Source organism: Anser brachyrhynchus (assembly GCF_964034855.1).
Source record: "Anser brachyrhynchus genome assembly, chromosome: 1".
Taxonomy (NCBI): domain Eukaryota; kingdom Metazoa; phylum Chordata; class Aves; order Anseriformes; family Anatidae; genus Anser; species Anser brachyrhynchus.
In genome coordinates, this window is record NC_137694.1 from 67,068,813 (window position 1) to 67,095,682 (window position 26,870).

The window sequence follows — 26,870 nt, forward strand, 5'->3', positions numbered from 1 at the left end:
TCAGCACCTGGTTTCATTCCTGGTGGAATTCCACAGATTTCCATGATGCTCTGCCGTGGAGTAGCATGGGCTTTTGGCTAAAATGTGTCTATTGTGGTGATATGCATTGTGTCTTTGCAAAGTAAATGTACAGGAACTGGGAGGGAATATGTATTAATTAAAGTTCCAGAGCAACAGGCAGGACCTTCGGTATTTATCTTTCATTTCTCCTGAGGAACTGTTTAGGTTTGAAATGCTTAGCATCTCTTAAGGGATGACTACTAAGATCAGCAAACCAAAGAACTTTAGGGGTATTTCTTTCTTTCTTTCTTTCCTTTTTTTCTTTTTTCTTTTTTTTTTCTTTAAAACTGTAGGGATAACAACTAAAACTTGGTATTGCTGCTTATTGCTTGTTCAGTAGAGCAAGAAACAGAAAGCCCTCAACTCTCATTAGAGTTTATGATGCACAGCACTAGGCAGAGCTGGATCCTAGGGCTGCATGTTTTAACAGGAAAAGAAAAAATAGTTGAAAATACAAATATGAAGCCACAGTAAGCTGGCTGCATTGTATCTTCATATTATTTTCTGTTACTTTTTTATGACTGACTATGTAGCTTAATATATCATGATTTTGTATTTTAAAGTGTGTTCCAGAAAACATGTGGAGTTTGCAGTCTGGCTGAGCGAATGTTGCTGTTGGAACTTTACCTTAGATTTAGTTGGACATTTTATTATTTTTAATGGTATTACTTTATCTTTTTAATTCAAGACCTGAGAGATGCAAAGGAAGAGTATGAATAGTGTACTAAAATGTTCATGAAACCTATTTGGACACAGATAAGTTCACATAATGTATTGTTGAAATACTGCATGTGGGCATGAAGGTCAACAGGGGTGGCACGAGGGTAGAATAGAAGAAAAACACAAATGAGAGGGATGAGAGCAGAGTGGGAGAAGTGAGAAGACAGGGAGGCAGAGGCTGATACTTCCTATTGCTGCGGGTTGCTGGCACTGATCAGCTCTGTGCCTGAGAGGGTGAAACTCTTGCAAAGGCAAGTATGGGGAGCTGCACTGCTACTGCTGGCTTCCATGCCAGTTCTAGCACAGGAGAAATGCTCCTGCAGTTGGACAGAGCAGCATTTTCCCTGGCTGATGCCTGCACAGCTTTTAGTGCAGACCTTGTGCCAGAGCTGGGACTGCTGCTTCGTGCACAAGGCAGGACACCCTGCCTTGCATCACATCTGCCTGCATCGCTGGGCCATTAGCGCTGCTGGGCAAGAGCCCCCAGCATGCTTTCTGCTCCTGTGGCTTGTCCTGCCTCTGTTTTTTTTTTTTTTTTTTTTTTTTTTTCTCTAGTAGAAATCGATGGGAAAATTAGCTTTGCTTGTACAGGCCAAGAGGAAATGCGTTCTCCATCATTAATATGGTCTTGACCATCTGAGCTGGACCTAACCTGTTTCTTGGTGATGTTTGTCAGTTGTTTCCTGTTATGAAAAACCAAACAGCTCCTGGCTGGAAAGCGTTGGCTTGGGCATTGTTTTTCCACTCTCAGAGATTTTAGTGGGATGTGAAACTGGCCACCAGCCAGGGAATTGCCACAAGTTTCAACAGTCAGGCCACAGATTTGCGGCAAAGCCTGCAGGAGAAGTTAATGCATGATGTGGGCATTCTTGTGATTGCATTAACATGATGAAACTGAATTTCTTTCCCGGTAAAAGTAGCTAAAAGATAAGGGTAACCAGTGAATGATATCCTATGAACCTGCTTCCCAGTGTTCCAGTGCAGTGAATGTAAGTCAGATCTTTTTTTGGGTCTAAGCACAAACTGCTTTGTAGACGTAAAATCCCTCTAATATCAGTGTTTTGTACTTCTGGGTTGGGTCTCATTGTAATTACCTAGGACATATACTCATTAAACAGTAGTAAAAGCCGATGCAATTTTCAGCTGCCCTATATATCTGCAGAAGAGGCCTCAGTGATGACAATATGAGTAAAAATATTCTTTCTCTTAAATAAGCATTGCTAGAATAAAAGAAATTATGCCTTTACATTTGTGCGCACAAGTGTATGAGAGGACGAAGTTGCCTATATTGGAACAATCTGAGAGCACACCAGTTTCTGACATGCAAGGTAAGCTCTCATCCTTTGTATCATACATTACAGATGAACTTGGCCTGTTAGGGTGGAATCCAGTCCTGACTGAGGTCTTTGGGAAGTCTGCCAGGGACAGGACCAGGATTTCAACTCTAGTCTGTATATGAATAATATTTCAGTATCTTCTGATCTTTGGGGACAACATATTTGAAATATTTCAGAGGACACTTGAAGAGGGGAGTCAAGGGTCAGTCCTTCTAACATGAGAACCAGTGGTTGTGCCAGCAGCTCCCAGCTAAATGTTGTTTCTTCCTTTGTCTGCTAATGGGAAATGATAGACAAATGTCTCTGAGGATCAGGGGTGGGACCTGTATATGCAAATCCAAATGTCAACAGAAAGCTCTGCCTGGCCCTTATGTCAATGTGCAGTAGGAGAAAGATGAGGAAGGAAGCGAAAGGAGTGGAAAAGGCATACTGACACTCAGCCTGCCTGAGGGAATAAAGACAAATGGGAACTTTCCATTGCAACTGGCTGGCTCTGAGATAATAAGTCTTGCTGCTGCATGCATTTTAGTATATTGCAGTGTTAGCAATAGCAAGCTGGGTGTTTGCTAGCACCTCCAGGATGGCATAATGCTCCTTTCCCACTGCTGAATTACATCATGAATATGAGAGATGGGCCAAAACAGATACCTACATCTCCGAAGGCTGTCACAAAAGTTACCCAAGCAGATATATTTAAAGGCCTGAGCCTTTCAGGCGCAGTTCCAAGTAGTGAACTCTGGCACAGATAATGTCCTATGAAAGGCTGCATGTCGGTGCTTTCTTGTGATTCATAGTGGGTTGGAACTAGATGATCTTTAAGGTCCCTTCCAACCCAAGTCATTCTATGGTTCTAGGGCCTAGCACCATCGAACAGATGCATGATGCTCACTGTGGTAACATATAACATGGTGGGTGATACCTGTCAGCACCCATTTGAATCAAGGGCCTAGACCATGATGTGGTCTTGTGCGCTGTCAGTGGTCTGCAGAACACCAGATAGGAATCCATATTCTTTGTAATCATCATTTAGCTCAGGGTGCCACAGAAATTTAAATAACATGTCAATCAGGCTTAAAAATGCCCCACCCATATACATAAGCTTTGTTGTATTTTGCATTTTACTCCTGCACAAGCTGAGATGGAGAGAAATTTACCTTATGCCACAAGCAAAGACTTTAACAAACTTGGTTGTGGGTTTTTTTTTGGTCTTTGTTTTGAGGGGGGGCAGGGTGGGAGAGGTTGAGTTCCTTTGTTCTCGGTTGTTCACTGGCTCCTTCTCATAGATTCAGTAGTTTGGATAAGCCCATGTAGATAGAAGTGAAGCAGTCTGAGAACAGAAACTGGGACTTGGAAAAACCTCCAAAATTTGTTTTTTTTCTGATGCTAAGTGTGAACTGCATTTACTTGATTGGTTTGCCATTGATGAATTTTCCTTGGAAGTCCTAGACTGGGCTAGACTGGGACAAAGCTGTGAGTTCACATGACCTATTTTTTATTTTGCCTCGAGTCCCAAATGAGGTGTTTGCTTTAGGAAGGCTTAAAGCTGCTTGACAGGAGCACATCTGTGTGTAAATATACGTATTTAGGAAGGAATTCTTTCCTATGAGGGTGGTGAGGCACTGGCACAGGTTACCCAGAGAGAAGCTGTGGATGCCCCATCTCTGGAGGTGTTAAAGGCCAGGCTGGATGGGGCTTTGGGAAACCTGGTCTGGTGGGAGGTGCCCCTGTTCACGGCAAGGAGGTTGGACTAGATGATCTTTAATGTTCCTTCCAAGCCAAACCCATTGTATGATATGATAGAATATACCTTCTGTATATGTAAATAAGTACAAGAGTTCATTATCTGCAGTCAACTTGAATACTTGGCCAAATTTACAGTAGCTATCGGAGATGTGGTTTTATATGAAGAAAAAAAAACACACGAAAAAATAATTTATGGAGAAAAGAAAAGCCTCTTTAAATGTTGGGTTTGCTGTTGGTAATATACAATTGCCAACCATATCCAATGTCGCAGTTTAAAGAAAGAGCATGCATGAGGTCTGACAAAGGACAAATCAATCCATTGAATTCCACCTTTTGACTTCAATGCAGTTGTGCTTGTTTCTGAAAGATCTGAGTGTCACAGAATGCTCCTAATACAAAATTAAAAGGGAAGTGGGGAAAATCATTTCCAAATGCTTTCTGATAGATTTTTGTAGAAAACAGATTTATTTGTTTTGACTGAAGATAGATTAAGGAACTCTAATTCTCCCAGATATTGCAGGAGAATGTTTGTCATACCTGTGTTTCATGGGTGCCAGATTAAACAAGTTACACTTGGACAATGAGTGTTGCTCTTTGAGTTTCTCTCAGCTACAAAAGGGGCAACAAAGTAGTTCTGTTATCATGTTTGGGGTAGGGAAGGCACGAAAAAAGAGGGAAATGGTTCTCCTAGAGGTACAGTGGATGTTGTGGCATGAAGCTAGCTAAAGCAAAATACTCTTCATGCTTCTCACTGACCATTCTTTTACTGACATTTAAAAGGTCCACACCTCCAAGCCAGTGATTTGGGACAGATGACATGGAGACAGATGGGAAAATGAGATATTCAACTTAATGGGGTACAACTCACAAAGCTGCTTGCCGTCTCAGTTTATGTTGAGATTTAATGAGACACTTGATTCTTTTTGTAGGAATACTGAAAAGAAAGAGGGTGATGACAGAGTAACTGGGTTTTTTGTTACCACCTGATCCTGCAGTGAGGACAGGTCGGAAGTCAGAGGCCCAGCTGCATGTATGCAGAGAAACTGTGTAGTTGGGCTGGAAGCCCTGCCTTTCTTACCCATCTGTAGAAAAGGCTCAGAAAGAATTTCCCTTTATCTTTGGGTGTGTCTTTTTTCAGTACTAATGTTACAGATGCATCTAGTGCTTGTGACTGAAACCAGGGCCTGGTTGTGCTTTAGCGTTCTGCAAATCCGCAGCGAGAAGAATTTGCAGTTGGCGGAGATGATATAAGGACTCACAGGCACAAAATTGGCTAAAGCTCGGTCTCTAAGGCCATAAAGTAAATCAGAGGTAGAACTGAGCAGGAGTATCCACAGTTGCTGGGTTCACTCTGGATGCTGGGCAGTGAGCCATGCTATCTCATTGCCCACCCTGTTCTGTACCTGTGTTATTTCAGTTCTCCTAGAAATCCCGAAGCCATCTCTCTTTGCACCATTCCCGCCTCCAACTGCTCAGGATGCAAGAGAAAGAGACAAGGAACTGGTAATGGTTTCTTTTATGAAGAAACTGCTAATCATCCTTTTTACTAATCTAGCCCTTGTCTTTGCTTCCTTTGGGCCCTAAAATTTCTACCAGCTCCTGCGGAACTGCGGTCCCACAGCCATGCTGGTCTGTGCTGGTATCACGCTCACTTCAGCATGAGAGGCTTGTTGGGCTGCAGAAGGAAGGGGGATGCATGTGGCGTACGGTTCCACACAGATGATGTGTGTGGCTGTAGATGAGAAAGGAAAATTAGCAGAAAATCTCTCCTGTTACAAAGAAACCTAAGGCCAAATCTGTTTGGTCCCCTCCAGCCAATGAAACTGTATTCTGCCCTGATTTTTTAATGAATAATTTGCCAACCTGCTGGGAGGGGAGTCCAGCAAGAGCTCTGGTCCCTGCTCTCTTGCATGGGCAGCAATCACAGTTTGCCATCTGCTTAGATGTCTGTGTGAAGGTTGCTCTCGGCATTCACAGCGCCAGACCAGTGAGCGATCCTGCTGTGAGGAAAGGGACATGACTTTCAGGCCGTTTGCGCCTGAAGGCCACCAAAAGGAAATCTGCAGTTGTTTCTCTGCACTGGGAGGGACACAAGATGGCATGTGCTTGCACAATGCTGTCACCAGACGCAGCCGGCTTACAGCCTGGTGCAATATGCAGCCGTGCTATATTAGGGAATGTGCTCTGGCTTGATGTTTCTTGGCTCTGCTAGGTGGAAGCTGGTACACAGACTTGGCATTAGCTAGGTTGAGTGCTCATTCTATGTAATGGAAAGGTGACTGGCAGGTCTGGAAAGAAAGGCAGCTCCGTTGGCTAAAGACCTGAGTAGTAGTCTGCATTTTCACTTCCTTTTTATCAGTCTAGCTCATCTATTTTTAAGGCCCACTGGGTGCTGGGTTGTCTCTGTAATCAGTGCTGGGAGAGGGTGAGGACAGAATTTAACCTGAGCCAGAGCAGGAGGTTATTTAGCTCTCCACAGTGGAATGAAATAGCTGTGTGGTTATGTGTGTATTTCCACTTAGCCAATTTAATCTTTGCCATTGAAGAGTATATTATTAATACATAAATTAATACATAAATACATTAATACAAAATAAATATATAAATAGTATATTATGTTATATTATATTAACAGTATGGTTACTGTTAAAGTATCGTGTCATATATTTACAATTATTGTGCATTCCTCTGATTTTCCACCTTGCTGAAAGCTGCAAGAAGACAAAATTGTAAACTCTTTCATGGGATGAGGCATAAAGGGGAGACAGATTTGCACGCGTGTGTTTTGTACCAGAAGGGATTAAATGTGTCTGTCCTTGAAGGAAGCACTCTTTTGCAAGACAATGAAAAACTCAACAAATTTTATCAATAAACCCTTGTCAGCTGAAGATCAAAGGCACTATGTGAAATGCAGAGATAAAAAGGACAGAGGCTCTGGCACTGCTTTTGAAATAAAGAATGTTTACGTGGGGAGATGGTATTTTTTTCAGGGCACATACTTTACTATAATTCCAATGCAAGTAATGCGGTGATGCTGGTAGATGTTGTAGGTTAGCTCTTTTGCTCATCTGGCCATTTTAGTCTTAGCATCTCTTCAGAAACACCACAGGGTTCATCAAACATCTTGTGACCTAAAGCTTCAGCCTCAGAATCAAAAGAGAGGGACCCTAAGAAGACCCCTGTATGTGAGGCTACAGAAAATCCAAGGTCCTGAGCAAGAATTCACTTAGTAGCTTCTGAGAGGTATATATATATATAAAGGCAAGATCAAAGATTTTGGTAATATTTTCCTTAAGTTCTTCCTCTGAGCCTAGTGGTGTGAAACTCATGAGAGTTCACTTCAGATTCTTTCAGTAATATTACAGTTGTGCTAAGTTTGAAATAGTGCTGAGAGTTTTGTTTTGATGTAGGAGCAACATAATGACAATTTTTGTGGTGCACCTTTTCACAAAACCAGTAGCCACTATTCCCTCAGTTTCTATATGTATGTGGATATCAACGGAAGGGAACTGGTGAAACAGTTTCAGATGTCTCCTTCTATTTGCTAAAAAAAAAAAAAAAAAAAAAGAAGTGTTCACTAAAAGTTGTTGACTTATGGTTGAATCTGGTTAAAACTTGCCCGCTAACAAATCAGAAAAAAATAAAGGTGATACGAAAACATTTTCCATCATAATTCTAAAACCAAAATTTTTACATTTATAATAAAAATGAAGTACTTTTTTGAGGTTGAGTGTAACATTACATGTGATCTGAAACTGTTTTCTTGGGGACATTTTCCTCTTGTGAGAAAAATGAAACTCTGTTGGTCTGACGCTAAATGATTAAAAATGTTTAACAGAAAAAAAAAAGGATACAAAGAATAAAAAAAAAATAATTTATTTACACACCTTTGATCAGGAAATGTGGGTTCTGTGTGCTGATTCTCTCTTTAGATTTGGGAAGGTCAGAGACACAGAGACATTTTCACATTTGTCTCTGAAGGCAGGCCCTGGAGCCATGTGGAATGTTATGCTTTGACCCGGGATGTTTTCACTCATGACCAATTTTTATTTAAAAAAAATAAAAGGAACATCAAAATGTGCACACTCCCAAAAATAGTTTGTAGGAAATACTTCAAATAATTGGTACCTTCATCTATAAGCAAAGTGATTTTTGAATCTTCTGAGGCTAGAACACTTTGGGAAACTGCGAATTTAAGAAACTTTTCTGTGGAAACAGGAAGCATTTTTAGAGAGATTAATTTTGATGAAGTTATTGTCTGGTAGTTCACAGAGGCTGAAAGATAACTTGTTTTGTGGAAGGCAGTGAGCAGCACTGAATGGTTGACTTCTTTAAAGGGACTGTCTGTCTGATAACTCATCTTCTCGCGCTTCACTAATTAAAGGTTGTAATGTTGACCTGACCTTAGTTTCCTGAGTACCCTTCTCATTTTTGAGGTGATTTGGCTTGGAAGTTGTCTGAATGCCACCAAGTGTCCCTCTGTCCATGGAGAGGAGGCAGCACACTCTAACAAACCCGAGACGTACTCCCAAGAGATCCACTGATGTGAACTGCACTGAACAACAGGAAAGTACCCAGAAGATGGAGGAAGGTTGTCGCACCAGGGAATATTGCGTGGCTGCAGCACAATCTCACCTGCACCCTGGGAAGAGATGATGGGAGGAAGAATAGTAGTAGTTCTGGGTTGTTGTGCGTTCTCCTCAGTTTTCCTTGTGAGGAAGAGACTCTGAGCTTTTGAAGATGAGAGATGGTGCTGAGGCCATGTGGGAAGGGAAGGGCTGAAGGTGTTGGCTGGGACATTTGCAAAGGGAATGGGGAGGGAACTGGGTACATGGTGTCTGGACTTTTGGGGAGGGAAGGAGCGTAACCCTGTCAGGAGAGGTGGAGAAAGGGGTGTACCTCACTGGGTTAGAAGGGATGAAGGTGCACGTAAATCAGATGCCAAAGCATGTCTATTTGGGCAGGGAGAGAGAAAAAGAGTTTGAGAATCTCATTTTCTAGCACACAAGGTGTCAGCCTAGCAGTCAGCTCTCTGCTTTAAGGCCCTGTTGGTGACTGCCCTCCCCAGAGCAAGCGGTGCTGCCTGGTGCAGCTCAGCTCCTGCAGGCACCGTCACCAGCCCTCTGTGCACACAAACAAGGCGCTACTTCAGACTTGCTCTCGGGTGTGTATTGCTCCTCCTTTGATCCTGGTCTTTCAGCCGGGGGGAGCCACATCATTCCCACAACTTACGGCCCCTTCAGCAAGGGAACTGGGACAGAACTTAGCTGCACGTGTAGGCTGAGATGAAAACCCTTCTCAGGAGAAAACGGCAGATTTGGTGTGCTGTGCTTTTCAAGGGGTACACAGTGGTAAGGGTGAGCAAATACAAGATTTGAACAAAGGTCTTGTTGCAACTTGCTTTTTATATATATTGTCTATTGCGCATTAAAAAAAAAAAAGAAAAAGTGGAGCAGCAATGGTAAAGTCACTATCAGATTTGCAAAATTAACATTCCCTTTGAACCTCTGCAAAATAACCTCAGCCAGCGAAACATGCAAAAAGTCACAACAACAACAAAATTTTAAATCCCCCAATCCAGAAACAAATGAGAAAGAAAAACACCCTCGGGAAAAGTAAACTAATAAAATAATCTTCGCAAAACCTCTGTCCTCAGCAGTGTTTTCATCTGAAAAAGGGGGCAGAAAAAACCACAGATTCCCTTAAGTCATGAGAGGCTTTGCTATTGCCAGTGATTTTATGGGGAGGGTGCTTGGACGCTGCTCTGGTGGGCAGGGATATAAAGCCGCAAAACAGATCCGTATCTGCAAACAGAGTGCTTCAAATAATTCCCAAACGCACCTTGGCTTTGTCTCCCTTCGCACTGCGAGCGGTTACTGAGACCCCTTTGAGTGCTGGTCTGCATCTGCACGCTCGCTCCCTTTGCAGCCGGTCTTGTACTGCCGGGCTGGAAAATGGTGGGGGGGCGTGGGGGGGTGGAAATCCTCCGAGTGCAGCGTGGAGGCTAGGATTGCAGAGGAAGCTGAGGCCTCCAGCCCTGCACAGGAAGCAATCTTAGAGCAGGCCTTAAATGCCAGATTCCAGGCAGAGTTTAACTAACCACTGACAGCTCTGTAAACAAAGCAGGGACAAAAAGAGAACAGCTTTCCCTTTTCTGGTAGTCATTTTTGGTTTGGGGGCTGCAGGGGAATTCTGTAATACTCGGCTTGATGGGATATAAACCAAGGCTGAAAAGGCTTTGTATATGAAGAACTGTAAAGGGGAAAATATTTCATGGACTAAATCATAAAGAAGAAGGTAGGGCACGGGGAAAATGCATGGATTAAGCTGCAAAAAATATTGCTACTTTTGGTTCTTTGAGAACGATTTATACATAGCTTGGCTCCTCCTGGGCGGTATTTAAAAGCTCTGACTTTTTTTTCTTCTTTTTGCTTTTTTTTCTTTTTTTTTCCTCATTTTTTTTCCCTTTTTCTTTTTTCTTTTTTTCTTTCCTTTTTTCTTTTGTTTTTCCTTCTCTTCTCTTCTCTTCTCTTCTCTTCTCTTCTCTTCTCTTCTCTTCTCTTCTCTTCTCTTCTCTTCTCTTCTCTTCTCTTCTCTTCTCTTCTCTTCTCTTCTCTTCTCTTCTCTTCTCTTCTCTTCTCTTCTCTTCTCTTCTCTTCTCTTCTCTTCTCTTCTCTTCTCTTCTCTTCTCTTCTCTTCTCTTCTCTTCTCTTCTCTTCTCTTCTCTTCTCTTCTCTTCTCTTCTCTTCTCTTCTCTTCTCTTCTCTTCTCTTCTCTTCTCTTCTCTTCTCTTCTCCTCCTTTCTCCTTTTTTGAAGGGGGGATGGGGACAGACGAACGGGGGCAAGCTTTTGCAAAACTTTTCATTATCTGTGCTGTTAGAGAAAACAAGAAATCTCTTGTGCAGCATTTTTACTGCTTCCAGTAAAAACTGGAAGCTTAAAGTTAAAATCCTGCTGAATTGTTGCTTTTGTTTGTAGGAAAAGACCTGTGACGTTACAAATAGCTAGTCTGCGGCTAGCAGATGTATACAGTCCTTACTTAAAGCATGTTGATTTAATTTTAACTAGGAAACTAAACTCAGGCATGGGCTATGTTTATCCTACAAGGCATTTCATTAATCTTGTTTATCTCAACAATACCGAGGAAGTTACATTTTTTGATAGAAAAAGAAAATTGTAACAGTGAAGTTAAGAAAGCAAAACAAAACTAAATGGACTCAGTTGGTTAAATGCATTCATTGCATTTTCTCTCTCATCTGAGTGGTCATCTCCCTTTTAGGTTTGGATCCTTCCAGAGCTCTGAACACTTGAACACCCACCATGGATGACTTTGAACGCCGCAGAGAACTCAGGAGGCAAAAGCGTGAGGAAATGCGCCTTGAAGCAGAGAGGTGAGGTAGTACGTATGGAAAATGGTGCTGGTGGCTTGACTTTTATTAGCAGTGGCTTTGAGGATTTCTGTCTTAAATTCCAAAGTATGCTGCAGCTAACCAAAGAGTTCTTGCTAAAAATGCATGCCGAATGGCTTTAGTTAATATCATGGGAGAGGTTAGAAGTCAGTGGTGTCTGGTGCCTAAATCCCTTAGGCTGTTATAAATGCCCTGGTTTCCAGTTATTTTGTTGTATGGATGAATGTAAACAGTGAAGGTGAACTATGGCAACATGAAATTATTGATAGGAAAACTCATGCTCAAATGCTGTGTGAGTGTTTGCTGTACAGAAGGGATTTTTTTGTGTTTCTAGACACAGCTAAAATTATAGGATCTCAATTGAAAGATAAAATACCCTTGGTATATGTGGTATAGCATATCTGTGATTTGTGTGCCGCTACTGTGCAACTGGTATTATCTCTGTAGTGCCTATCATTATTTATTTACAGCCACTTCACATGGACAATAAGGGCAGCATTTGCTACTGGTTATTACAGATTTACTTTGGTGCAAATGAGAACAGAACATGACATAGGTACAATGATGTCCATTTATGAAATAAGCATGAAGATATTCAGAATGACATTTCTTTAACCCCATTTCATATTTGTACAGTTCCATTTGCTTTAATGCAATTTCCTATTTTTTACACTGGAATAAGTAGGGAGAAAGGCTCTACTTTTGTAGTTTCTTTCTTGATATAAAGATTTGATGTAGTTTATTAACACCACAGTGATTAAAAAAAAAAAAAACAAAACCAGAGCTACAGAGCTTGGTTTTAAGCATATTTTGTTCTCATTTTTGTGTTTAGTTTTGAATATGGACTTCATTTTTTTTCTGTTTTTTTCCCATGCACTAACAAAACTGTGGTGTTTCAGGTTCTGCATGCTGTAGAGAAAATACCTTTTTTTTTTTTCCCAAGTGGTTTTAAATGGAAATCAGCAGTCAGCAGAATGCAATGCCAAATATATTTTGTATGTTTGTTCTGAGCTTTTTAATAAAGCCTTGCTTACATAGCAGGGCTCTGTGATGGACACTGATGGTGCACTCCCAGGTAGAGAAGATGTAACAGCCACCTTTCTTTTGAAAGGAAGTGTTGCCTTGGAGAACTGGGCTCGTGAGCTCTTGTCAGGCTATAAGCTGAATTTGTGAGCTCTGGAAAGCAGCAGTGTTGCCTGCAGATAAATAAACTCACACGAAGCGTGGTGGCCAAAGAGAAATGAGGCAGTAACCTCCCTTTGCAAAACTCAGCATCACCTGGTCAGCGACCACTCCCAAAAGGCAGAGGGGCGAATCTGCCGTGGCACTAAGAGACCTTCTTATCCCAGAAAGTTCCTCTCTAGGCCTGTGGTGATGTATTTTGGTTGGACAGCATGGGAGGAATTGCAGAGCCTGTGCCAGCACAAACGTGGTCTGCTGGGTAACCAGAGATCTGCTGCATCTAGCGGTATCTGGCTTGCACTTCCTATCACAGTGTTCATTTAGGCAGAAATGAGATGAAATGAAGGAAGGTTTGTGCTGTAGCTGTTGATGTGGGCACAAATGCTGGGCGCATACACCAGCTGGAAAGAAGTCTGCTGTTTATCTGAGGAGTCAGAAACACTCAGATGTATCGCATGCTGGAGGTCTGGACTGAGGCCCATTTACACTCAATGTACATTCACTCCATATGCATCCATTTTAGCAGATTTTTAACAGGGCCATATAATGAGAACACATGGTATTTATATACTTCTAGTATACTTCTACTTAAAAAACAACAACACACTTTGAAAGGAAAGGCTGAGAGTTTAAGGTTTATTGCTAATACATGTACTCAGATGCCTGCTGAGAATTCTGGGGTGTGTAGTCAGAGAGTTATTTTCTGCCATGGAAAAGTGCCACTTGAGCTTCCCTGTGATGCCGTTCAAACTCTTAGACAAGCGTGCTGAGACTGTGGAGTGATCTGGACACCAGTGATGTGGTGGGACCAGCTTGTGGATGCAATGACAGCTGCAGGAGTTTGGGGGTAATGGGGTCTGTCCTCGCTGTCCAAGAAATAGAAATACAGTACTTCCAGTCACTGTGTAACACACAGGTTGGGCTGTCCCTGTTCATGCACAGAGAAAACAGAGCTCTAGGGAGACAAAAGCTGCAACCACCAGCGCAGCTGTGGCCTTTGAAGGACCTGTCCCCGGGGAGCCCTGAGGGTTGATGGCTCTGCCTCGCTGCGTGATCGGGAAGTCAAGTGCTTGAGCAAGAGAGTGATGGCCTCTGAGGTGGGAAACAGCCCCAGCCCACCCATGCATCCTTTTGGGAAGTGTTTTTGCGATGCCTAAGGCAGCTCTGCTGTGTTTTTTTTTTTTTTTTTTGTGGTAACCTTTGTGGAGGGGATGAAATTGATGCAAGCCCGGCTGGAGGAGAAGGGCTTGGGCCTGTTTCCCCATTTTCTGCTCAGTTGCTGCAGAAGCACTCTGCCCTTTCCCACACATTTGAAGACTCTTAGCAATAAATTGCTGTATTCTAAATCTTGCTGCACTCCCTCTGCTGCTGCCAACTTCAAGCATTCAAGTATCATGAGTCAGGCCCCTTGAAAGTCACAAGACTGCTTTAAAAATCTTGAGATCTTAAAAATAATTTAGTCTGGCCTTTTTATTTTAGGTTTGCCTTAGCAATAACAGAGCCTGATAATAACAGAGCCTGATTCTCAAGTTTGGATGTGACTCTTGGAGCTGGGGCTTCACGAAACCCACCCCAGCAGGGACAAGGCCAGGGAGGAGCTGAGCATTGGTTCTGCCTGCATAGCAAATCGAGCCAAGGGCAGCAGGATTTAGGCAGTTATTAGCAAATGGATGTGTAAAACTGGATTATTTTTGGTGAAATCACATCTTAGGGATTTGGACATCACTTTCACTTTAAAAAATATGTCTACAACATGTTTGTGTACATGTCTTTTCTCCTACTTTAAACCACAGCAGTCTGCTTGCCAGACCTCCCTGGGTCTGAAGGCTTTCAGGTGTTTGATCAGGTGAACAGTGAGTTCCTGGAGAGCAGCACGGGGGCTGAAGGTACACCGTTTGCTCTGAGCATCGGTACCTGCTGCACAGGGCATTTTCCTGCACGTCCCCTCAGTGTATGGCTGTATGTAGCCTTTCCACAAGGAAGCTGCTGATCGTTATTTCTGCTAGGAGATGGACAGACGGGTGGTTATGTGTAGGCTGTAGCATATTTCCTAGGTCTCCCAGAAACTGTTTAGGCTTCTTGGAGTCAAACAGTAAACCCAGAAGTGAAAACAGCCATATCCAACAGCACTATTTGTAACTCGGCCAGCCGCAGTGACGCATTTTGCCATTTCCTGGGTTAAAGGCACATGGAGAGTTTATCTTCTCAGCCTGACATCCACGCCCAAGAGAGATCAAGGGATCAAGGGGTGAGGATGGCTTATAGCATGCATGGACTCATGGGCTCATGCTTGTGAGGGGGTGACTTGACGCTGTTTTGTCTTCCCCAGAGGCTGTGTGAGGCCTAGTCAGTGTCCATGTACCATCAGCACCGCAGGTGTCCATCATGCTAGAGCCACTGACACCTGTCCATTGACATCTGATTTCTGGAGATGCTTAGGGCAAGTCCAGTCCATGAGGGCTGGTGGTAGGCTTTGTTATTGCTGTTGCTCCCCATTGGAAAGCTGGTGAAAACGGTGCTTTGTTGTGGTGTGTAGCCCTGGCACTCTGGGTTGAGTGCTTAGGAGTGATCCCGAGGAAGCTGCCTTTTTCTTTTAAAGATCAGCAGAGTGGTTCACCCTTGGCACATGCTTTGGCTAGTAGTTCATACCATAGCAGCTCAGTTATAAATGGCTACCAACTCGGAAAGCTAGTGTTTCATCAGCATTTCACACTCTTACCATTTCAAGGTATCCTACATGTCCTGGATTCTCCCCCACAGGCCTGCCATACCCACCCAGAAACTTTTTCCAGCTGGAATTTTTTGGCTTTTTATATTTGCCTGGGATCTCTGGAGGCCTATCAGCTGGTTTGGAGTAGCTACACACACCTGTCTAGGGGGCATGTGTCCGACAGTGGGCACAGGGCTTGCCCACAGGGTGTCAGGTTTATGGCATGTACTTGGGCTGGCAGGGCCCCAGCAGCTCTTGTACCTCCTGGATGAACAAGACTTTCCAGACACAGACTGGAAAGCCCAGGACAAAGCATGGCAGTGTTAACTGTTCCAGTCTGCTAGCATTTTACATGTGGGTTGTACTACACAGGTGCAAGGGCAGGGGAAATCAGACCCTGCCAGCTGTTTGGGTGACGGGGTGTGCTACATCTCTGGAACTGCTGTGGGGGGGAGCTGAGGATTCATCCTGCTCCTTGGTGGCTGTGGGAGACCTATGCATGGGCCTGAGCTGGCTGAAGCTTTCCATTGCTTTCAGTGGGCTTTGAATTAACCCATACCTGAGATATTCTAGCCAGATGACTTATGAGACAGTCTCAGTGGCAGCCTTGAAGGAGCTGGATGAACACTTCGCCTTCCCAGCCAAAGGGTAAATACCATGCTGGGATATCAGGGCTGTCACAGAAATACGTTGCATTTGATGAAAAAAGTCACATCTGTATCTAAAGCACAATGGGCTGATTTCTTTCAACAAATACTACTTGCTGCTTTGTGTTTCTTCCTGTGCAATAAAAGATGTTCTCTGGCCATTGGTCTTTGTCATTTGGATGACGTTGTAGCTGACACTGGAAGAATTCAGCCTAGGATTGGGTGGAGTGTGCATGTGTGTGCACACCCACAGTGAAACATTGATATGAAACACTTCTTGAAGTGGCAGAAGACCTCCTTCCATGACTTCAGCAAGACTGAGAGCAAAAATTGGACCCTTGAACTCTCTAAAGAATAGCTCTCAGGTTAACCTCCTTAGCACATAAGCCATGGTTTTACAATTGTCTGACTTGCCAGTGCCCCAGCAATGTATTTTCACCTTTCCATGGTGTCAGGGCTCTTTTAAAAATTATACTAGCAAGCCAATCCAGTTTGCTTCATTTCTATACCATCACTGCTGCAGACTTTGGGGAGGTGTCAGGGTCGGTGTCAGACATTGAATCTGAATCACAGTTTTGCTCTGCATAATGTTCATCCCCAAGGGGTTGCAGGTCATTTCACAGGGAAGGAGAGATATGGGTCATCCTGTTGTAGAAATACAGTAGAGAGAAATGGTTATCTAGCAGCAAGTCATGAGTCATTAAAAAGGCTCTCTAAAACCACCCCATTACTTTGTGGGCTGTGTAGGATCTCCTGACAAAAGCTATAGCTGTCCTGACTAGAGGACTCATCTCCTTGCAGACCAGTAATTAAACATATGCTAAAAGGGACAGACTCAAGTGTCTTCTACATTTATACTGTAAATAATAGCATTTTAGCATTAATTACTAAAGGCAGTAGTTAAGGTGTTGTTTTTTTGTTTGTTTTTTAATATTTAACAGTTAAATCACAAACTCTCTCCAGCTTATCATTTGAACAGTTTCATGAGGTAGTGTGGTTCAAGTTCGTAGTCATAGGTTAGGAAATGTTTGTAAAAATAACCTAGCTTTCAGACTGGGGATGGAGGCAGCCTGCAGCAGGCTGAAAATCTTCCTGGGGTGTTCAATGCAACTTCAGTTAAAAGAGGGCACATGGTTAATACCAAAACATATATTGGCACAACTGAAAGAGAAGTCAACTGAATTTAACTCCAGATATGTGAAGGTATGTACAGAACCATGAAGGCATCTAACATGCCTTTTACTTGTGTGACTGCTCATCCTGAGGGTGGTGTAGCTCAGGTAAGCATACCGATGGCTGATTCCACAAGTTAAGAATGTAAAGCCTGCAGGACCAGACAGAGTATGTCCTTGCCGAACTTAATGAGAAGTGTGTTGCTCATCTGGACAGGTAAAAAAAAGGAGATATTTGCTACCATGCGGTCTTCATATGGCTGCAGAGCAAGGAAGGGTCATCCTTGTCAGCCACAAAGTGGCCAATTTCTATTCTCCTGTACAAGAGAGCTTAGGTGAGGATAAGTGTGTATTAATATTAGATCAACATCAAATGACCACAAACAGCTTTTCAAACTGTTTTTTATTCCTGAAATTGAGTTATCTCTGGGATAGAGTGTACATCATTGACAAATGGTAAACAGTGTTAAAATGTTAAAGATAAACAGACAGTTCCTTTTTATTTATCACCTACTTTTTAAAACACTGGGAGTTGCCCATGACTTGTTCCTGAATGTCTGGTTCCAGTTTTATTAACAGCTTTCAGAGATCGTGCTTCAGTTCAGGCTTGTGTAACTGAATGACGATTATGATCTTAATACCTTGTAACTCGTTGTAAGTTTTCAAGGAGTGTGTGTTTAAGCATATGAAAGCTGACTTCATATGCTTAGCAAAGAGTTTCCTAATGTTCATGACTTATTTCAGAATAATACTTTCAAAAATGTCATCCTCTGTCCTCCTGAGTACTGTGTTCTTGTCTAGTCCGGTCCTCTTTTGGTACTAAAACACAAGATGCAGAGGCTTTATCTCTCTTTGTTCTCTTTATATATCCTGAAGTTTCAAGTTCAAGGGTATCTGCTTGTCTTTTCATGAAATGCCTTCTGGAAAATGTGAGACATGACATCTTCTGCCCGGGAATTAAACATTAAAAATAATAATAATTTAAAAAATGATTAGAAGTGCATGAGGATTGAGAACAAATTGAGGCAAAGTACTCCAGCTGTTAATCTGTTTTCTGAGCTACTTTGAATTTCAGGACTGGCGGGAAATATTTGGATTGTCTAGGTGAGTTTGACCCTGCATGTTACATTGATCACTATTCTTAGAGTTTGTTCTTAACCCAGGCAAAAAAACATGATTCAGCCTCCTTAAAGACTGCCATACTGCTATCATTCTCAAGTGAGGGTGGATACTAGACAAATCTGTGCTATTCTAGCATTTCAGATGCCCTGGAGGTAGTAACCAAACATAGGTGAACATGAGTAGTGTCCTACTGCTTTTTTTTTAACAGCTACTGTGCATTTTGAAGATAATACTTTCTTTAAATGTCCTGATGGAGAAATGTTTTATAAAAGAAGCTTTGTTCTTCCAAATAGCCAGACATGCAGAATATAAACTTTACTGAGCTAACCCCACTGTAGTTCCTAGCAGACAACAAAACAGGCTTCTTAGTATTTCAGATATTAATCTCACATGTAAGTTAAGATTATTCCGTAATTTCTGTACTACACTTACCATACCAGCTAGGCTTTTAGGAGAGTCCAAATCTAGCACCCAGACAGCTGGCAAAATGCCATGTCTTTCACCTCTTTCAGCAAAGTGGAAGGTTTGCTTTGGAAGCACCAAGAAGTATTAGAAATTCCTGGGTGAAAAGCCCCTCTCCCCAGCATATAGCCAGCTAACCCACCTACCCCAAAGGGAAGTCTACCTTTCTGTTTCCTACTGTATTTTTATTAACTTTAATTAGACTGAAGCCTTTGATGAACTGGATCTTATTTAAATCTTATTTAAATGGCTACTAAATACAGACATTGAGGCGCAGCTTTTGCTGCTTGTAATTGAAAATTTTAGCATGCATATTTAAAAGGGTACCATCTGTGGTGCAGGACCTTAACGTATTTTATCATGGTTTTAAGAATTACTGATGCATAGGCATTGCACAAAGAAAAACATGAAAGTGAAAGAATGGGGCCTGTGTAGTACAAGCATGTCAGTGGCTGTTCTGTCACATTTACGTGAAAAATAACATCTCTTTAATATCTTATGTGCAAATTGGCAGTATGCAGTCAATTAAGCTAGGATAGCCTCCAGCATTCTTGTGGCTGCCCATCTGCCATTGTATCTTCAAACAGTGCAAATTGTATCTACCTTCAGAATTGGCTCATACCAAAGACTTCGAGAAACTCAAAATGCAAAAAGCTACATTAACTCAACATTGACCAAAGGTTTGTGAAGGCACAGAGCCTTTGAACTTCCTGTACCAGCCACAGCTGAGCCGGGTGGTGCCTTTGACTACAAGTGTCTATGTCCTTTGGAGGCAGGCATGGCACCTCAGGTCCCCTGGCATCATTTTCTGTCCTTTGGCAAGGAATGCATCAGCACTTCATGTAGGTTACACTCTATGAAAGCTCAGTTAACTCAGTATGGCAGGGACAAAGACCACTGTCCTAAGACAATCCAGAATAAAGAAGGTTGGATTCTTGGTCCTTGGGTCTACTTTTATCAGATGCTTTCTTAGGTGGGTCAATCCCCCATCTTCGTTGATCTAGACAGACAGTTCTAGCTGGCAAATGAACCTGCAAGAACCATTGATGGTTCTATGGTTCATTGATGGTTCATGCTTGTTAGATTCCTAGGCCAGTCTCCCTTCATAAATAAAAACAATTGATCTGTATTTCTTTCTAGACAGTAAGCATTAGATTGAGCTCTCAGCTGCATGGTCACTTCCCACATGCTGATGGCCACACCTAGCACAAGAGGCAGAGCTGATTTATTTCATTGTATTAAGACTTGCCAGGCCATAGGATTGTGCATACATCATTGCACAAATGTATATGCTTATAAACAAGTTGGCTGAAAATCCTGCACCAACCCTTCTTCTCTTGATTAAAAAAAAAGGCCTTATTACTACTAATAATCTGCAACAATTTTTGTTTAAAGAAAAGCAAAAAGAGTACTGTGGTGTTTCCATAACAAAAGAAGATGACAGTTCAATATCCGTGTATCTCAAAAAGTATTTTCAGGGAAATACATTGTGCACTGATGTATTCACCCGTAATAATATGTCCTATAGCCTGCATGTGCTTCTTGCAAGCAGCTCATGGCATACGCTGTGGTGGTGCAGCCTGCCCACCACACAGCCACATTGGGCCCTGAAACTTTTCACGTGGAGGGTTATGAAGTGCTGCTCTGATGGCTGGTTACTTTTCCCAGCCCCTGCCATGCAGGCTGGTGCAGCTCTCCCTGCTGCTGCCAAAGAGGGAAGGTGGGAGCAAAGTGAGCGGAGATGTCCCACGCTGCCTCCCTGTTGCAGCACCTGCACCCTGGCCCCAGAGGCTGAGCACCACCTGTGGGTGCTGGGGCTGGGGATGACTGGGGCTGGGGGTCCTGAGCCCAGGTGCCAAGGTGCATGTGGTGACACGACATTGCATCTGCAACAGGTGTGGAGTACAGGCTGCTGTAGAAAGGAAAACACCAGAGTTAATTTGCTCCTTTGCTCTAAGCAGGAGAGAGCAACTGAAAATCGGTCTCTAAAACTTAAAATTTCCGGACTTGGATGCAAATGATCTCTTAGGCTGTTACATTGCAATGTCTTCTTTTTAGTGAATAAGGATGTCATTATACTTGTTGCTTTATTGTTTCACTGTTGTTCAGGAGATACTGGGCTCAGAAAGATAAAAGTTAGTTAGGCACAAAAGAAATTGTAGTTATTACCCGACTATGAGACTCTTTCAAGAATGACATGAAAATGAGTTTAGCCAGTGGGTTTCTAGGAGCATCTGCTTCTCAATGTAAGTTTGCATTTTTATTAATGTCTTTATGATTTAATATCTGAAATTAAACCAGGTATCAGAAGATTAGATTTCCCCTTAAAAAATCTGAGGCTAATTTGTTTGTAGGGATAATAGATTAAATGAAGTCAAATGCTAACCAGTTTTACACACGAATAAGGACAGAGTGTAAACACTATCAAATGGCTGGCAGCCTGGATGAAGTTACCTTTTTACAGTTCAGTTCAAAGAACTATAGAGGAAAAATGTAATTTGCAAATGAAACTCCAAACTGATTTCAACTTGCAGAAGCATCTCATTTGGTCAATTAGATCCTGCATTTTTGGCTTTGTGCCGTCAAACAAAGCTTTAATTACTGAGGATAAATGTTTATGAGCAGCTTTATTTCTCTCATGATAACTTAATTATTAGCTTGCACTCAACAAAGATATTCCTTCTTACCATCAGATTGTCCTTGTGTGATCAAGGTCTTTCATGAGACATCAGGTGGATGTGCTTCTTCGACAACTTAATTCATCACCACACAGCTCAAGAAATATTCCTGCCCAGAAATAAGGTTGGAGGGAGGGCAACTGCTCCTTAAAAAAGAAGTCCAGTGACAGCGCAGTTCCTATGGATGCTGGCATGCAGCATGACCAGAGGGCTGGTTGATAGAAGTGGTACAGCTACAGATGAGAAAGACCAGTAGCTGTGTCAGCCTTGTGGTTGGGTCCTTCTCTTCCTGGGGAGCAGTGAGGGTGATGGGAAGTGGAAAAGTAAGCAGGATGCTTTTCTTGTCGTTTATTGGAAAGTATAAACCAATGGGTAATGTATTTGGCAGTTAAAGGTCAGTCTCATCTTGGTTGACATTAAGAAAATATAAATAGATGTTGTTTTTCTCTCCTTTATGTCAAAGCCTGTTGGTTGGACTACATAAACTTGCATATTAATAACCTTGTTGGATAGGACTTTGTTAGATAGTCTGTTGAAAAATGGCCAGCAAGTTTGACATAGAAAATCGAAGGAAGGCTGTCACTCAACATCTAGTTGGGTCTGTCTTTTTGTTTAAAACAAACAAACAAACTGTCTTTATCCCGTTCTTTTACCTGACATTTGCTCAAAACATGCTTCGGTTTTCTTTAAGGTAGCTCTTAACCTTTTTTCAAGGGAGACAAAATCTAAAAGCCAACACTAAGAACTGGTCTAGGAAGAGGTTATCTTCTAGGCAAACCACATTCTTCTTGTGCTGGGGCCATAAGAACAGTGTTGAAAAATTGGTACTGAAAAAAAGGGCTTCTTCAGTGATTTTAAGTGAATCCTCCATACTAGTACTTTCTTCTTCCACCAGCATGAGACAGCATCTTGTCTACTGGCGTTTAAACTGGTTCGCTCAAACAAGTGCTTCCTTCTTTGTTAGCTCTCTTTGTATGACACAAACCTGATGCAAGTCATGGTAAAATTTTAAGTCAATTAAATGCACACAGTGGAAAGTAACCAAATTACTGTGGCCGAAGATACCGCTTGTCAGCTGAGCCTCTTGAAATGGAGGTATCTTACTGTGAAACAGTGAGGAAGGGTAAGCCTATTTATGTTTAGACTGTGAGGTTTGCATAGATTTAATTCACTTGAGGTAAATGTCTGCAACTTCTATGTACACACAAGGCTTTTGTGACTGAGGTAAGGTGCATTGGTGTTGGACGGCCTGATAAGGAACCTGTGTTGATCTTCAGTGCTGGCATTTTCCATGCAAATCTGTCTTCTCTTACAGCTGCTTGTGTCTGCTGTTAATGTGGATCTGCAGAGAGATGGGAGGCACAGGTCATGGACAGGGAATCTCAGAGGCTGACCTTCCCATACCTTCATGTTACCATGTTGTTTGAGATCAGGTGTAGATCATGGGAAGGCTGGTATTAGATAGGTGAATTAGGTGTCATGCACATCCACTGACTGCTGCTGACCACGTGTCAAGAAAAAGGGAGCTTTGAAACATTCTGCAAGCCACTGTGGAGTCAGCAAGTGGCTACAGCTATTCCTGGTCTTGGCAGCAGGCATCCTGCAATAGCTTGGAGTGTTACTGCTAGCTGTTTCAGAGGGGTATCCTGCAAAGATGGAGACAGACTAGAAAGCAAAATCTGAGCAATTTCACTTTTAAAGTGAGAAAAGCACTGCAGGAGTATCTAAGAACATATACACCTGCTTGTTCACAAGACATATAGCTTCTTACCACAAAAGATTTTCCTATGCATAATAGCTAAATTCTTAGAAATATATATATATATATATATAAATGGAAGAAGGAATGGTTTTCTTGATCAAAATCTTGACTTCAGTTAGTATATAGTGCAAGGTGGTTTCGTTTATAAAATTGCCAGCTGTCTAGCGATGAGGAGAAAATCAGATGCTCTATTTATCAATCTTGGGTATTTCTGAAAGGCGTTATTATAACACACTGGTGAGAATGATACAGGGATGAAGCTAGCCCCAGAGCAGAATGGCTTCTTAATATAAAGGATAAGCATTTTTCCATCTATATTTTTTGAACAGAGAAAGGAAGGAGGTGGTATAAACAGCTTTCAGTGAAGTGGAACGTTGGTGGAAAAACAAAACAAACCTCATAAACCAGGCCACTGTCCAGTGGCCTTTATGCAAATTCAAAAATGTTTTCAGCAAAAACTAGCTATCAGATTTTCACAAAAAGTCTTACACTTGTGAAGTCAGCAACCACAACACACTCTCTTGACTCTTCCCACTTATTGCTTATCCTCTTGTGAGAGGACCATAGCACAAGACTTGAGAGGAGATCCCTTCCGATCATCTGTATGTCAATACTGTTTGTCCTTATGCCTCCACATGAGATGATTTGTATGGCACATCATGCAGTCCCTTGAGATGTAGTTCTCAACACCCAGTCTAGTTTTCTCTGCAGAAAAAAAAAAGACTGGACTGGAAGGAAAAAAGTTGTGAGCATTTTTACAGGTAAAATGGCTGAACAGGTATTTTCAGAAGGGTATGGAGTCCCCAGGAACAACATTGCTTCCTGCACCTGCTAAGCTGAACAGGACTTGCTGCTTTTCAAGTTCATTGTCAGCCCATACAAAATGAGAAGCTTTTTTAGGCACTGTTACTCAGAACATTCCCGAGATTCTCCAGCTGGCTATTACTGCACTGTCTTAATAAGGCAGCGCAATAGCCACAGAAGACAAGGAGATGGCTTTTCTAAACACTGGCTACACATGGATTCCTTTTATGGTCCAGCTTGCACAGTGGGGTATTCCACTGAAGGTCAGCGACATGGATAACAAAGTGCTTCCCACTGCAGCTTGCTTTCTGAGTGCAGGCATCATGTGTCTGGTGCCACATGTACAGCCCGCTCCAAGGAAGAGAAAGAAATAGCTGGGTAGGGAAATGTAGAAAGAGGGCAAAAAGAGCATGGGGTGCTGTGCTCACTGTGGCTGCAGGATGTAAATGTGAATGCCACGTGTAGAATGCATGCGCTTATGCTGGGCTGATACTCTGTTAAAAAAAAAAAAAACTGAGAAACTTCTCAGTAGGGTTTCAAGGTTCAGGTCATCCCATAGCAATACCGAGGGCAAATTTTCATGTCATGCCCATGAATTCAGCTTTTCATTCTTGCAAAAAAATGGGATAGCGTGCTAATGACCTTTTCAAACCAGTGAGTTATGATGGCTGGAGGGGTTGTCTGTACTGGAATGTCACTAGATGAATTTGTTTAAGCAAAAGGGTTTTTAAAAGTTTTTTCCCCCTCTTTCTCTCTATACAAGCTAGTGAGTGTTTTCCTTCATTAGCATGTAATCATCCTCTTACACTGGAGGGCTGAATAAGTTCCTTCAGGGCTATTGTCTTATTTCTTACCAAAATATTTCAGGGAATGAGTGAGTCGTTTCAATAGTTCTAAAGAGAATGAATATATTGGTCATTAATTTAATATGAGAAAAAACCCTTCTAAGTAATGAAAATCTCATCATGTTTTGTTAGGCCTGAATGTATGTACAGGATATACATAAATTGAATGAAGAAAATATATCTTCAAGGCACATCAGAAATGTTTAGGCATATTCAATAGGTCCATAATCTAATTTTTCTTTTACTGATTATTGTCAGATGGACTAATACAGTACCTAATAAACCATGAAGACAATGAAAGACTTGAATTGTGTCACCAGCTCTGACACTGAGAAAGAAGAAGCACTTGAAGGTGTTGTTTTGGTGACTCACATCTCAAAAGTCTAACTTTCTTCATCTGTTTCACTGTTGTTTCACTGGCTCCATCCTGATTTCACCTATTGTGCGCACATCATACTTACAATGAGATCCGGATGTACTGACTTTGATATCATTATAGGTCGTGCATGTTTGTGGTTATGCTGGCTTTGGAGAGAACGTGACTTGTCAGCCTGTTGGCTGTATGGTTTTGCTGGATGCAATACCTTGCTTTGAGGACATAACAGCATAAATGCACAGCATTGGAGCAAAGATCACAAGACATGCAGTTTGGTTAACAAAATCTTTTAAACCCTTGTCAATGCCTGCCGATAACAGAATTCTGAAATAGAAACAATTAAAGAATATGCTTTAAGGCAGGAAAGAGCTAGGAGGAAAGGGTTGGCCCTCACTTAAACTCAGAGGACCCATTTAGTAGGCTGCGTAATACCTTCATAGCTGTTGCATGTTATGTGTCATTCAATATTTTAAAACTGGCTATCATTCTTTTCAGTCTGAATCCTCTTTTCAGTGGCTGTGTGTGCTTAGCAATTAGTCTGGATTTAAGGAGTTGGTATAACTGAGAGCAGAGATCATCTGTCCTGTCCTCATTATACTGCTGGAAGAAAATATTGGTAAGATGTCTTGGTGGCTAGGAATGACTCTTCCGTCACCAACCCGTCTTCCGTTATTTATTGGTTGTTCTTCCCTCTTGGGGAAGAACTTGGGCTGTACCCTGTCATCAGTTTTTAAGCCAAATTCTTTATGGAAGTCAATAGGGAGTCCTGCGCAAAGGGAAATGACATAATGTTGCCCTTTAGTCCTACCTACCGAGAAGCAGACTTGGGAAACATGCACATTTTCCTAATTACCAAGCACTGAATTTACAGCATGTGTTCATTTTCTATCGACATCCGGCAGCTACCCAACATATTGTAAATTGGGCCATTTGTATTCAAGACAATTGTTTTTAATAAAAATATTCTGAATGTTGTCTTTATTTGGATTACATATGGTAAATATTGAGGTCTTCACTGCTCTGAGGTACAGAATATGCCATTTTTATGAGAGACATTGACTGTTTGCTAAAATGTCTTCTTGTCCTACTGGAGTACATAAATAGTTAGTAGGCTGCCACCTTTTGCTCCAGCAGTAACTGCATTTTGCTAGAGATGTGCATCTCTGTAATTTGCAATGCACTTTTCATATGAAAGATGCTTCTGTGAATGTAAACTATTATCATCTGAACTGTCAGCTTTTACAGGAGATGAGTTGCAGGTTGTGTACTTGATGGCCTACTTTTACAGTGTCTTCAAGTTGTTCCTCTGCAGGGCAGGATAAACAGAGTTGCAGAACGGCTTTAAAATGAAGACTTTTAAAATAGGATAATCTGTTTGCTAGTTAGAATTCAGACTCTTTAAGCCTGAAGTGCTTAAGTAGATGAAGGAAGTCTGTAAGCGTAAGGAATAAACATGGAGAAAGTTGGCCAGAGGGCACTGCTTCAAAGGTTGCTAGAGGTGATTCCTTTTGTTGGAAAGAGTAAAGAAAGACATTATATTTTCATTATATTTTCTTTTTTACTCCTTCCCTTTAGCACTGGACTGCCTCTGTTATGGTATACATTGTTTGTACACCCCTCCTAACAAGAGCAACTGAGATCGTGTCTTTTTTTTTTTTTTTAATGCTAAATATATATATATATATCTTTTTCACCCGGGTAACATGGTAGCGCTGTTCCTTTAGCTTTGTTGATAGGGAACTGAGAGAGACTCATTGGCACAGCCAAAAACCTAGCAGATGGGATGGATGAATCCTCTCTTCTTGCCTGTTTACTTATTAGATTTTTCTTCAAGCTGCAG

General features: G+C 41.9%; 1 protein-coding gene and 1 long non-coding RNA gene across 16 annotated transcripts in view; one reads left to right on the forward strand and one right to left on the reverse strand.

Moving 5' to 3' along the window:
• The window catches only part of CALD1 (caldesmon 1), a 193,841-nt gene that overhangs the window by 87,987 nt on the left and 78,984 nt on the right, over window positions 1–26,870 (forward strand). For 12 of the 15 annotated variants that reach the window (XM_080600216.1, XM_080600215.1, XM_080600218.1 and 9 more), the window contains one exon: window positions 11,141–11,252. In XM_080600216.1, coding sequence (XP_080456342.1) covers window positions 11,182–11,252 — 71 coding nt within the window. In that variant the 5' untranslated portion in view covers window positions 11,141–11,181. Of the gene's footprint in view, window positions 1–9,893; window positions 10,158–11,140; window positions 11,253–26,870 lie in introns of those variants that run through there. The other 3 variants (XM_080600217.1, XM_080600224.1, XM_080600229.1) reach the window with 3 other exon arrangements.
• On the reverse strand, window positions 4,191–9,752 carry LOC308198395. Its single transcript, XR_013953883.1, has 2 exons — window positions 5,724–9,752; window positions 4,191–5,592 (listed from the first exon to the last, which is right to left on the reverse strand). It is a non-coding gene; the product is annotated as an uncharacterized lncRNA (long non-coding RNA).